We start from the raw sequence: 13736 nt of genomic DNA, 5'->3' as shown, positions 1-13736 counted from the left end.
GTCAAACAACCTTAATTTCAGGTAAATTTAAAAGCAGGAAATTAGAGGTCATCCAGACCTTTATATAAGTAAGTAAAAGTAAGTAAAATGTATTCATATAGCGCTTTTCACAGATAAAAATCACAAAGTGCTTTACAACACAGGAAATTGGAATATAAAAACAATATAACAGTAAATAAAACAATGTAAAACAATAATCTCTGGGCCTTCAGGTCACTTGCTTAGTTTGTGAGAGTTTGTGAGAAACCTTCTTTTGTTTGGTGTAGTAGTGCTGCTGCCAACAACACTATGTTAAGAGTTTTAATACAATTAAGGGGTTTACCTGATTTGGAAAAAAAAAGTTTATATATATATCATTTGACCCAAAGTTCATAAGAGTTGTAGATTTCAGTTCAGCATTCAACACAATCATTCTGCAGCAACTAATAGAAAAACTCAGACACTTGGGAATGAAAACTTTAACTTCTAGGTTCCAAGAGTAACACCTTTTCCTGAATGTGGAAAAAACCAAAGGGATTATGGCAGATTTCAGGAACAGTCATTCCCAGCATACCCAACTGAACATCTACTGTGCTGCTGTGTCCAAGAAGGCCTAATCTCTCCTCCACTCCACTAAACTCTTGAATAGCTCCATTCAAGAGGCTGTCAGAAGACTGAACTCTTTACTGCTTCCCACCTACCCCCCTACCCCCCAACACACTCTCACACAGAAGTTAAATTCTTTTAATGATGCTGAAAGTCTTTGGCACATTAATGCAACCATTCCCACCAACAGCATTTTGATTCTCCTGTATGTCCTGTACATGTACCGAAATATTGACAAAAGGGATAAAGTGAGACTCTAGAGATAGGGTGAGATGGAGGCAGATACTTGACTTGAAAGACAGCAGCTAGAAGAAGAGTAGAGAAGAAGAAGATGACTTGGATCCAATTTTTAACAATGTCCTTGGAACATTAAGTAATCTGCTGCACCAGTCCAGAAACCTCAGGGGTAGTTAAATATTCAGGATAAAATTTGACAGTACTGCTTTTCTCAGTGTCTTCAGACAGCACAAGGTCTTTGTGTAATCATCCAGATTTTTACAACATTAAAACATACAGGACCACATTTATGAGTGATAAACTGAAGTAAGAGCAAGGGCTACAACTTCTGTGTATTAGTTGTATTTATTTTACATTTAATGATCAATAAGAATACACAGAGCTTTATCAAAATAGTAGCAACTACATAATTCAAATGTCAGAAAACCTTAATATTTATTGTTGTAGACTAATAATTTATAAACAATCTTCATATGTTCTGTTAAAATATTTTCATAATGACCAAAAAAATATTACAACCAACAAACTAACAAAAAAACAAAACCTTTTGTCTTCCTGGAGCAGATAGAGGCTTCACAAATGTTTCATCTGCAGGACAAGAAAAAATATACAACTTATTCTAGTAAACAGTTTATAAACTGCATGCAAGTGGACATTAACTTTTAACAATAATGGAAAAATGACAGATTTTTATACAGAGAAAAAAATCTTTCACTCTTTTCTTCATTGTATAAGGTATTCTTTCTTAATAAAGCACAACAGTGAATTTAATACTTACCTTAAAATGGAAATGTAAACAAAGAGCTCAAATTTTCTTGTCATATGGTTAAGTGTTCTCATACACATGTTCTCCTGGTCAAAAATAACAGATTTTGATACAGTAATTTTATTTATACTTTCTTTATTTTGCTATTAACGATGTACAAGTTAAATGTATATTAAAATATTACTCACCTGTATTTTGTGTCTGTGGATTTTTGTTGGTTCTAAATATAATAAATGAAGCATATATCAAAGTCTGTCCACAAAGTTACACAAAACTGTAACACTAAACATTTACATTTATTTAAATCCAACCTTAATGATAAATGACAAAGACTTGTTTGTTTAAACAAACAGTGCACTGAAATACTTGCACCTCTGTGGTTATTTCATGAAATGATATGATGTTAAATGAATTACATGTAACACTGATAAGTTATGCTTATGTACCAAAGGTGTTTAGAAGTGGACTGAACACACAGATTTCAAGAGTAATAAAACCATTGAGAAATGATCCACCTACCTTCGCCTATAAAAGTAGTATCCTACACCACAAGCAACAGCAACGATGGCAAAACATGCGATTACAATTCCAGCGATACAACCTGCAGCACATTCTGATGATTGATCTGGGGAAGTTCAAATAGAGATAAAATAAAGATGACACAAAGTTGTCTCACCATCTCAAAACTTTCCAATAATTTCTCTCTTTGTTTGATTTCATAATTGAACAGGTTTTAGAGGACTTTTGGTCAGTACATTGCTGTCTTTGTCTGGAGAGCACTTGTATTTGTCAAAATGATGAATTCACTGTGTAGTTTCAGCAAATATTTGCTGAAGATTCATGTTTTGATAAAGGGTAGTTAAGTGTTAGGATACATTTCCAAAATTTAGTTCATAGAAAACATTAAAACTCCAGGAAACGTACATCATTTAAACTATCAGTGGTACCATACTATACGCACACTGCAACATCCAACAGTATCAGTGCACACAGGTACCTGTCACAGTAAAACCATACACTACTCATGATGATGCTCTCACAGTTACATTATTCCACGCTTTAAAGGTGTGCTTCCTTCTCTCAGAAAAGAGAGACTGGAGCACAAAAACCTCTATTTTTATGTAGTCAACCTTATTGTTAATAATCTGTCCCATTAAAGAATGAAGTCAATCAGATTGTGTGGATTTAGAAGAGCAGGTCAAATTTAACCCCTCTGTAAATTTCCACCTTACTGCAGCTTGTATGTTCCAGAGATTTCAGGTGCTATGTTGTTGGGGGGAATTTGCCCTTGGTAGGGTCCCCCAAGGCAAATTGGTCCTGGGTAATGGATTCTGACAACATCTATGAGGAATAAATAAGAAGAAGCACTCGGAGAGTGCATTGCAGCTCACTCTCTGGCAGTAGTTACTTTAAAGGCAATAGTATTATAATTTTTAATAAATTACATTTTGTTTTCCTTGTTCTTTTAAATCTACTTTAAGAAGTTTGTAGTGCAGTACAAATCAGATATGGGTGGCATGATAGATGTTTACATTGATTACAGAAACATTATGGAGGAGTAGGTAATGGAAAATAATATTTTTTAAAAATAGACATGAATAATTTGAGCTTATTATATATTATTATACTACAATATTTCTAACTAACCAGGTACTGCTTCCTCTCATCTAGTATAGTGAGGGCGTGCTATGAACATCTGGCAGAGTTCCTAGTCCACAAGATCTTGAATTCTCCCCTCTAGTAGAGCTTTGATTGCGTTACAATTTAGGCTGGAAACATTGAGTCAAAGCGGACCATGCTCCACACCACCATTGCTGAGCTGGCTGCATTGAGCAGTGACTACAAGGTCCTTGGACTATCCTGCATCCACTAGGAGATCCTGTGGGGGGTGTTCCACTTTGGTGGCTTCAGGATTTCATGTTTGTTTTTTGTGGAGGATGTGGCTCTGCTGTATTCATCAGCTATTGACCTCCATCTTGCACTGGAGCTATTCGTAGCTTAGTATGAATGAGAATCAGCATCTCCAAATCTGAATCTTGAATCTCAGACTGAATCCACGCAGCATCCACAGAGATGTGGACACTGTATGGTCTGCAGGGGTAAAGAGAGAGCTGAGTGTGAAAGGGAAGGTGATGATTTACCATTCATTCAGCCTTTCTATCCTTATCTATGATCACAAACTCTTGTACGGTGTACATTTTAGGACATCCTCAATGATACAAGCAGCAGAAATAAGCATTAAAAGAAATGAGCATTTGAATAGGATGCCTCATTGATGCCACGTAGGAAAAAGGTTTTGGGCTTGTCCTACTGGAGGAGGCCTGGGGCAAGACCCAGGACTCACTGGAGAGATTATATCACTTGGCTGGCTTGGGAACAACTCATTCCCCTAAAGGAAGTCCCACAGGATCTTAGCTCGGTCATTCTCCACCACCCTTGGGGGCATCTCCCATTTTGACCTCGGGACTTCCAGGTTGTACTCAGCACAGATGTTCCTGTACACTATGCCGGCCACTTGGTTATGGCGTTCCATGTATGCCTTGCCTGCTAGCATCTTGCACCCTGCTGTTATGTGCTGGATTGTCTCTGGGGCATCTTTACACAGCCTGCACCTGGGGTCTTGCCTGGTGTGATAGACCCCAGCCTCTATGGATCTTGTGCTCAGAGCTTGTTCTTGTGCTGCCATGATTAGTGCCTCTGTGCTGTCTTTCAGTCCAGCTTTGTCCAGCCACTGGTAGGATTTCTGGATATCAGCCACCTCCTCTATCTGCCGGTGGTACATACCGTGCAGGGGCCTGTCCTTCCATGATGGTTCCTCGCAGTGGCGGCTGGCCCATAGGGGGCGCTCGGGCTCCGCCCCCCCAAATGTGGAGGAGTAAAAATATATATTTTTAAAAAATTCATCAATGATAGTTTTACTATGTGTGTGCCCATATACAGCCAGGCGTATTTTAACATTTTCACCAGCTGACTCATTAAAGTTCAACCAACAAACGGTGTTTTTCTTCTTCTGGGGCGCTCGTCAAAGCGCCCTTGATATGCAGCGAAATAGCCTATCATTAAATGGTTGCCAGGGGAAAATAATAAATATTTGACCTATCAGCGTCGCTGAATTAAATGGTTTGGGGGCGCTTAAAATTGCGCCCCTGCAGAAAACGCGCGAAGATTTGCTGTTCTAGAATTTTACCTCAGTCAGTAGCCTAAGTGAGCTATAAGGTCAGAGAGAGACGATGGCAGCGGTATTGTTAACGGTTGAGGCACAGCCTCCCCCAAATTCGGTTAGATCGCTTCTAACCTACCCTTTTGCCAGAAGGACAATGGCAGAAAAACTGCAAGTTAAAGAGTTGGGACCTGACAAGCCCGAAATTCAACTAACCCAGGCAACAAAGGAGAAGTCAAAAGCATACAACAGGACTTTTTGTCGGAGTTGGTTCCAGCGCAAGTCGTGGCTGACAGGCTGTGGAACAGCTAATGCACTTTTTTGTTTCCCGTGCATACTGTTCAAAAGTGACAAGTGTGATTTGACGTGGACACAATCTGGACAAACCGACTTAAAGCACCTCTCCGAACGAATCAAGAAACATGAAAGCTCACGAGTTCATATGGACAACAGTGTAAAGCTAGCTGTGCTAGGGAAAACTAGCATAGCGGCGCAGCTAGATGATGGACATCGGATTGCTTTAAGAAGGCACAACGAAGAGGTAGATAAAAACCGTCATATTTTATCTAAAATCATCGATTGTATTAAGTTTTGTGGTGCTTTTGAGCTAGCAATGCGGGGACATGATGAAAGTGATTCCTCAGACAATCCAGGGATTTTTAGAGGTTTAGTCGACTTGATGGCATCAATTGATCACGACTTGAGGCAACACCTTGAAAATGCTACTGTATTTAAAGGCACCTCGAAAACAGTCCAGAACGAGATCCTGGATTGCATGTTGGCAGTTCTGAGAGAAAGGATCGTGGAAGAAGTAAAGGCAGCGAAGTTTTTAGCCATTCAAGCTGATGAAACCACTGACATTTCTACACACTGTCAGTTAGTCATGGTGCTAAGATACATTGACCAACGAAACCGTATTCAAGAGCGTTTTTTTGAATTCATCAAGCTACCCAATGCTTGTGCAGATGCAATAGCCAGTGCCTTATCGGAGAGGCTGCGCTTCATCCTCCCCCAGGGACAAGAGAGAAAGTTGATCGCCCAGGCCTACGATGGGGCCGCTGTAATGAGGGGTACCACTGGAGGAGTGCAGCGTAAGATACAGGACATTTATGCTAACGCTCACTACGTACATTGTTATGCCCATCAGTTAAACCTGGTAATGCAACAAGCAACCTCCCACATCCCTCAAATCAGTCACTTTTTTTCCGACATAGCAGGATTCGCTTCTTTTTTTACTAAATCGAGCAAGAGGACTGCAGTGCTTGACGAGGTGGTGGCGCACCGACTTCCAAGTGCATCGGCAACCCGTTGGAACTTCAACAGTCGTGCTGTGAATACAGTGTATGAACATAAAGACGATCTGGTGAGGTGTTTTCAGACCATCCGTAACAGTGAAGGATTTGATGCCCCTACAAAGAGAGATGCCGGTGGTTTCGTGAGAATGCTGGAAGACGAAGCTTTCTGTTTTTTCCTGGCCTTGTTTCACAAGATAATGCCACATGTAGACATGCTGTATAACCACCTACAGAAGAGAAACATCGATTCTGTCACCATCGCAGGGATCACCCAGACATTCATCAGCCGCATGCAGGCTATCAGGTAGGCATAAAAGCATAAATATGTAACCTAGAATAAATGTTAATTATCTATGCATAGATTCTATCAAATTCTCTGCATATATTCTGTGTTCTGTGACTTAAATGTTTAATGGAATTCAGATAATTTTGATTTATATCAGCCTTTGAAGTAATTTTATGAAAAATATTTGATTAAGTATATTTGATGAAGTATATTCCCAGTAATGATTTGATGTAGCCTATACCATAGGCTATTTCCTGAAATTATGGCCAGGGCCTTTATTTACTTGCACTGGTTTTCCCCCAGCCATTAAACCAGGTCCGGTTATTAATTAAATCCGGTAATTCCCGGTAATTAGAACACAACCTTTGTTTGGTTTGTGTTTGGTTAATATATCCCTATTCAGTTTTCAGAAGCCATTAATGAAACTTATGTATTGGATCAGGGAGGCACTTCCTAATCTGGTTGTGGATGAGGAGTACAGGGGACCTGTTCAAGACCCACCCACAAAGAGACGGAGAACATTGGGGGAAGACAGGCAACACCATTTGGCACTGGAGGTAAGCACTAGCTGCTTGGTCTGATTTAAATCGGATCATCAGATAAAATCTAATGACGATGCTGTCAGATGTCATTTGATATAGTGGTCATGACTGTTTTGTTTTGTTATGGACAGATTTTTTTTTTCAGAATAATGATTAACATGAGACATGTGCCAAAGTCTTACCACTGAATCTAACTCTTACCAATTATATATTATTGGATAGGTGTGCGACACCATTATGAGCCATGCCAAGGAGAGGTTTTCTTTCACCAAGCACCTTGTCAGCGCCACTCTGTTGCAAGGAGACTTGTTCCAACAACACAGCAAAAATTTTCCAGATGCAGCACTACAAACCACAGTGGAAGCCTATCCCTCATTGGACAAAGCCAGACTTAAAACAGAACTGTCCCTGATCTACGACAACGAGGAGTTTCAGAGTTGTAGTGGTGCGCTGGCGCTCTATCAGGTTCTGATGGAAAACAACCTTCAAGACACATTCACCGAAACTGTAAGTCTTCTTAACATCCTCATCACCACACCAATGACAACATCAGAATCGGAGAGGTGTTTCTCTACTTTAAAGAGGATAAAAACTTTCCTGAGAAACAATATGGCTCAGGATCGGCTCAACGCTCTGGCTATGCTGTCCATAGAGAAAAAACTCACACAAGAACTTCCTGATTTCAACACCAGGGTCATCGAGAAATTTGCCACTCAGAAAGACAGACGAGCAAAGTTCTTGTACAAATAAGAACCCTTAACCATATTTACTCTCTTTCTCCATCCCTCTCTCTTTCTCTCTTTAGCCCACCCCCCCAATCAGTTTACAGTTGTTGTTTTCAATAGTTATTTTTCATTCATTCAAAAAAAAAAAAAAAATCTGTTCATGTTCATTTTTACAAATCTATACAAATGGCCAGAATATGGTTGTTCATTTTTACAAATCTATACAAATGGCCAGAATATGGTTGTTCATTTTAAATTTAAATTAAAATTGTGTTGTTTGATGTACTCATTAAATGGGTCATTTTAGTCGATATCATAAAAATTGCCCCCCCTGAGATTTTTTTCAGGAGCCGCCACTGGTTCCTCGTCTCCCTCCTCTTTCTTGGGTTTCTGCTGCCTGAGGTATTCACTGAGCACTCGGTCAGTTGGGGCCATCTTCCCAATGTATTCTTGGATGTTCCTTGTCTCATCCTGGACTGTGGTGCTGACACTCACCAGTCCCCGGCCCCCTTCCTTCCGCTTATCGTACAGCCTCAGGGTGCTGGACTTGGGGTGAAACCCTCCATGCATGGTAAGGAGCTTTCTTGTCTTTATGTCAGTGGTTTCTATCTCCTCCTTTGGCCAGCTTATTACCCCAGCAGGGTATCTGATCACGGGCAGGGCGTATGTGTTGATGGCCCGGATCTTGTTCTTACCATTCAGCTGACTCCTCAGGACTTGCCTGACCCTCTGCAGGTACTTGGTGGTTGCAGCCTTTCTAGCGGCCTCTTCATGGTTCCCATTTGCCTGCGGGATCCCCAGGTACTTGTAACTGTCCTCTATGTCTGCAATGTTGCCTTCTGGTAGTTCAATCCCCTTAGTTCTGACTACCTTCCCTCTCTTTGTTACCATCCGACTACACTTCTCCAGTCCGAACGACATTCCAATGTCATTGCTGTGTAGCCTGGTAGTGTGGATCAGTGAATCGATGTCTCGTTCACACTTGGCATACAGCTTGATGTCATCCATGTACAGGAGGTGGCTGACAACTGCTCCGTTCCGTAGTCGGTATCCGTAGCCAGTCTTGTTAATGATCTCACTGAGGGGTTTCAGGCCTATGCAGAACAGCAGTGGGGACAGAGCATCTCCTTGGTAGATCCCGCACTTGATGGTAACTTGTGCTATGGGCTTGGAGTTGGCCTCTAGTGTTGTACGCCACATCCCCATTGAGTTCCTGATGAAGGCTCTTAGGGTCCCATTGATCTTGTACAATTCTAGGCATTCCAGTATCCAGCTGTGGGGCATTGAGTCATAGGCCTTCTTGTAATCAATCCAGGCAGTGCACAGGTTGGTCAGTCTGGTCTTGCAGTCTCGGCTGATTGTTCTGTCTACCAGTAGCTGGTGTTTTGCACCTCTGGTATTCTTGCCAATTCCTTTCTGTGTCCCGCTCATGTATTGACCCATGTGCCTGTTCATCTTAGCCGATATGATACCTGACAGGAGCTTCCATGTAGTACTGAGGCAGGTTATTGGTCGGTAGTTGGAGGGGACCGGTCCCTTCTTGGGGATCAGGACCGTCCGGCCTTCAGTTAGCCATTCCGGGTGTCTTTCGTTAACTAGCAGCTGGTTCATTTGTGCTGCCAGACGCTCGTGGAGTGCAGTCAGCTTCTTCAGCCAGTAGGTGTGAACCATGTCGGGCCCTGGTGCTGTCCAACTCTTCATACTGGAGACCCTTTCTTGGATATCTGCCACTGTGATGGTTACTGGACCCTGTTCAGGGAGGTCGCTGTGGTCTGCCCTCAGATCCTCTAGCCACTGAGCATTGCATCCTTCTCCCATATGCTCTTCCAGTATTGTTCTGTCTCCAGCCTTGGTGGTGCTGTTCTCTTATTGTTCCCTTGCCACTGAGAGTACACCTTTGCTGGTTCTGTGGAGAACAGCTGGTTTATTCTCCTGCCTTCTATCTCTCTGGTGTACCTCCTCAAGCGGCTGGCCAAGGCTGTGAGTCTTTGCTTGGCAGTTTCCAAGGCCTCAGGTATGGACAGCTTGCTGTATTTCTTAGGCACCTTATTTGTCGCACCTTTCTGCAACTCCGTTAGTTGGCTAAATCATAAAATTTTAAATAATAAATTATTTAAAAACAGACTTACCCAGTACAGTGATGGCTGAAGGCTGAGATGCTTGATATCTCAGAGTTTTGCTGTTAAAGGCCTGGCAGCTGTAGTTTCCACTCTGGTTCATCTGAATGTTCATCAGTCTGAGATCTGATCCAATATCAGGCAGCTGATCTCCATTCAGAAACCACTTGAACTGGGCAGGAGGTCTGGATCCAACTGAGCAGGTGAGGCTGATGTCTGACCCCACAGCAAAGTATTCTTGTGATGGAAATAATATCAAATTTATATTTTCTGGACCATCTAAATATAGAAGGAACAGAGAAAATTTTTATTGTATAAAAAATGTATAAGTATATTACATTCAGTTTTTCTTGTGTACTTGTAAAATTATTTAACACAGCTACATTACTCCACATCATGTCACCAGAAAAAAACTCTGATGCAGACGTTTTCAGACTGAGCATTTTCTTTAGTAACTCACAGCTGATGGAGAGGTTTACTGGATCACTGGTACCAAAACTGACAGGATTGGACACATTACACCTGAATGGTCCCTGGTCAAAGCGGGTCACATTGATTATAGTCAGATTAGAGTCTCCATCAGTGAGCTGAACTCTGTCACTTGCTGTAACCTCAGAGCTGCCGTTCAACCAGAGGAAAGAGAGAGAGGATCCAGAGGCAGAGCAGGACAGAGAGACAGAACCACTGAACTCAACCAAGTCTGTGCTGCTGGAAGTTACCAACACATTGGAGACTTTCTCTGTGAAAGAAAAACAAAATAGTTTCATTGTTGGCATCAACAATAGAAAGTAAGCATTAAAATGATTGAAATCCAATTCTAGCTAAACCATGTCATGACAAGGATTGTATATTATATAAATAACCTCAAAAGAAGAAATAAGCAAAAATATATTTATCATTAAAACAATTAAAGAAGTACTGTACCAATCAAAACCTTGAAATACTTTCATTCTCATAATTTAAATATCTGCTGCCTTTAAGTGACTATTCTGCACAGAGTAAATTAGACAAATGGAGTCCTCAGACTAATCTTTACAATATGCTGGTCAATACTACATTTAAATAAGCCATTCAGTTTCTTACAGCCACTTTGTAAAGTTTGTAATATCACAATCTGAATAATATCACAAATTATTGCAAGAATGCAGAACAACACATAACAAAAATGTACTAATAATTCCAGGTATTTTTGCACGTTTAATATAATGTAAACTTGTTTAAATATTGCAGAAACAATTACACTGTTGGATTTCAATATCTGCTCACCGTGTATCTCCAAAGTTGTACGTCCAGCATGGTTTGTGCCATCAGCTTGTGTAATGCTAACACTGTATTCTCCAGTGTCATTCAGAGTGAGACTCCTGAGCTCCAGAGACCCAGTAGATGGGAAGAGGGTGATCCTACCTTCATACTCTGGTCCAGTATTGTTTGCTGAGTTAGTTGAGATGATTATAAGCTTAGAGAGATTTAACTTCCAGTCCATAGTTAGAAACGGTGTTTCTGTTGGAGTCAGTGTTGTAGTGAACATCACCTTTTCTCCTACAGCTGCATTCAGTGGACCATCAGGCAACACACCAGCTCCTTCAGTGAAAACTGCAGGAGACAAATAGAAAAGTACATAAAACATATGTCAGTCAAACAAATAAAACAATTGTGGAATAAATGCAATGAAATACAGCAAAGCTGCGGAGTTCACCTTATTTTCATTAGAGGTTGAGCTTTTCCAGATGATACCGCACATATTTCTGATCGAGTTTCAGGAACTCACACAGTAAACGTGTGGTTATTAAAACAGTTAACCAGCTGTTGCTTTCAGTGAATTGCTGCTGCTCTAAGTCTTTGGCAAACATCCAAAGGAAAATATAACCTTTTGTAAAGAGACAATAAGTTCTACTGAACATCATAATTTTTGAGACTTACCTGCAAATGCCACTAAGACAATAAGAAGCTGTAGTAACAAAGCCATTAATTAAATATCTGTGAAGAGTGCAGCTAGGAATGTTCAACTATCAAACTGACCACGAACCTACTGACTCAATATGGTAAATGAAACTCTACTTAACCCTTTAAACCCTTAAGTATTAACAAGGTGCAGTGTCAGTTTCACATGCAAGTAGAGTCATAGACTTTTTTATAAGCTGATCCACTAGAAAACTTGCACGATGCCTCCCTCATGTGGTGTAACTGTGTTAGTGCAAGATATAAACTTTTTGAAGTTAATATAAAGATGTTGACGTGGAGTCACAGGATGTTTTTCCGAGTAATACAATTACTGTATGTGATCAGCACTTAATAACGGCCCAGCAGACTGTTACTGTTGTTCGCAGAATCCCAGATGAGCCATCAGGCTTTTCTGAAATGCTTATCCAACTAAGAGTCACACACATAAGAGGCTCAAAAGTGTAATAATCTAAGTTGTGATATGACAGAGAAACAAAAACAAGACACTATCACAGAAGACGAGATCAGAAACTGTATTTGATGACTGACACTTTAAAGACCTTGTACATGAGCAGAAGGATTTTAAATTTGATTCTGGATTTAACAGGGAGCCAGTGAAAGGAAGCCAATATAGGTGAAATATGCTCTCTCTTTCCTAGTCCCTGTTGGTACTCTCACTGCAGCATTTTGGATAAACTGAACGTTGTTCTGGGAGTTCTGAGGACATCTTGACAATAACAAGTTACACTAGTTCAGACTAGAAGTAATAAATAAAAATTCTAAATAAAAATACAAAGCTGCCTCTGGCTGCATCAGCTACAGAGGCCTGGCTAGCTATGGGTTGTTTTTTTTTTAAATACTCTATAGAGTATTTAAAAGTAGAACGGGAGGGAGAGCCTTCAGCTTTCAGGCTCCTCTTCTATAGAACCAGCTTCCATAGAAGGGATTTGTTTACTTTTAAGATTAGGCTTAAAACTTTCCTTTTTGCTAAAGCATATAGTTAGGGCTGGATCAGGTTATCCAGAATCCTCCCTTAGTTATGCTGCAATAGGTTCAGGCTTCTAGGGGATTCCTATGATGCATTGAGTATTTCTTCTTCAGTCACCTTTCTTACTGACTATGTGTTAATAGACCTCTCTGCACTGAATCATTACTGGTTATTAATCTCTGGCTCTCTTCCACAGCATGTCTTTTATCCTGTCTTCCTTTTCTCACCCCAACCAGTCACAGCAGATTGCCACCCCTCTCTAAGCTTGGTTCTGCTGGAGGTTTCTTCCTTCCCACTGTCGCCAAGGTGCTTGCTTAAAGGGGTCATATGAGTGTTGGGGTTTACTGTAGGGTCTACCTTATAATATAAAGCGTCTTGAGGCTACTGTATAAATAAAATTGAGTAAAATTGAATTGAATTGAACTGAATTGAATTGAAGTTTTTATAAGGATTGTGGCTCAGAGTTTAAGTATACCATCAGTCTACAAACTGACTTCTTATCAAACTGATCCATGTTATCTGAGCAGGAAAAACGTATTCCTGTGTGCAATTTTCAGGTTACACATAGTTAAACATGAACTAGAAGTATTCAACAGATATATCAAAGACTGCAATATAATGTTATTCAAACAAATTATTTGAGGACATATTAAAAGTAAAAATTAGGAAGTAAAACTTTAAAGTAATATGAGCAGACAGAGTTTTTTCTGCTTCATCGAGCACTGAAAGCTCACCTGAGATGGAACCGAAAATGAAGAAGTATATCAGAAGTATATCAGAAAATGTTTCCATTTCTAAAGCAGTCCTTCACTCTTTGCCTTTCCCTTTGCTGATACCAGTACATGAATGTTCATTCAGTATATAGTGTCATAAGGAAGTAATGTTGTTATTCTGAAAGGTTAAACTTCCTGAACTTGTTAATCATTAACATAGCTTTCTACCAAATGTTTGTTGTTTGCTTCTGTACTGTAACAGCAGTCCAATATGGAGGTGTCACTTGGAAGAATTCAACATGATTTATTGTCAGACAGAATTTGCAAGAATGAAATCTATTTGCCAATTAGGCTCCAATGACCCATCATGGCAGAACAGAA

At 40.3% G+C, this 13736-nt stretch overlaps 2 protein-coding genes across 3 annotated transcripts; one reads left to right on the top strand and one right to left on the bottom strand.

Annotated features, from left to right (window-relative positions):
• Positions 1-709: 709 nt before the first annotated feature.
• On the bottom strand, positions 710-13501 carry LOC146564116 (cell adhesion molecule CEACAM6-like). 2 transcript variants are annotated; one of them, XM_085291621.1, is made up of 8 exons: positions 11634-11741; positions 10980-11306; positions 10174-10452; positions 9726-9992; positions 2108-2213; positions 1777-1808; positions 1601-1674; positions 710-1410 (listed from the first exon to the last, which is right to left on the bottom strand). In XM_085291621.1, the coding sequence occupies exons 1-7, from the start codon at positions 11677-11679 to the stop codon at positions 1649-1651; spliced, it is 1083 nt and encodes a 360-aa protein (XP_085147747.1). In that variant the 5' UTR covers positions 11680-11741; the 3' UTR covers positions 710-1410; positions 1601-1648. The 2 variants fall into 2 exon arrangements, with proteins under 2 accessions (XP_085147747.1, XP_085147746.1); XM_085291620.1 differs by lacking the exon at positions 11634-11741 and adding an exon at positions 13377-13501 and having other exon boundaries at positions 711-1410.
• On the top strand, positions 4983-7732 carry LOC146564117 (zinc finger MYM-type protein 1-like). The gene is made up of 3 exons (XM_085291617.1): positions 4983-6347; positions 6772-6886; positions 7094-7732. Exons 1-3 carry the CDS (start codon positions 5191-5193, stop codon positions 7619-7621), a joined length of 1800 nt encoding a protein of 599 aa, XP_085147743.1. The 5' UTR covers positions 4983-5190; the 3' UTR covers positions 7622-7732.
• Positions 13502-13736: the final 235 nt, after the last annotated feature.

This window comes from Mchenga conophoros, linkage group LG11, assembly GCF_057382185.1.
Source record: "Mchenga conophoros isolate Kocher_MC1m ecotype Shallow Benthic linkage group LG11, M_conophoros_male_GT1.1, whole genome shotgun sequence".
In the NCBI taxonomy this organism is placed as follows: Eukaryota; Metazoa; Chordata; class Actinopteri; order Cichliformes; family Cichlidae; genus Mchenga; species Mchenga conophoros.
Note: the sequence above shows the minus strand (reverse complement) of the source record. Positions and strands in the feature narration are given on the sequence as shown.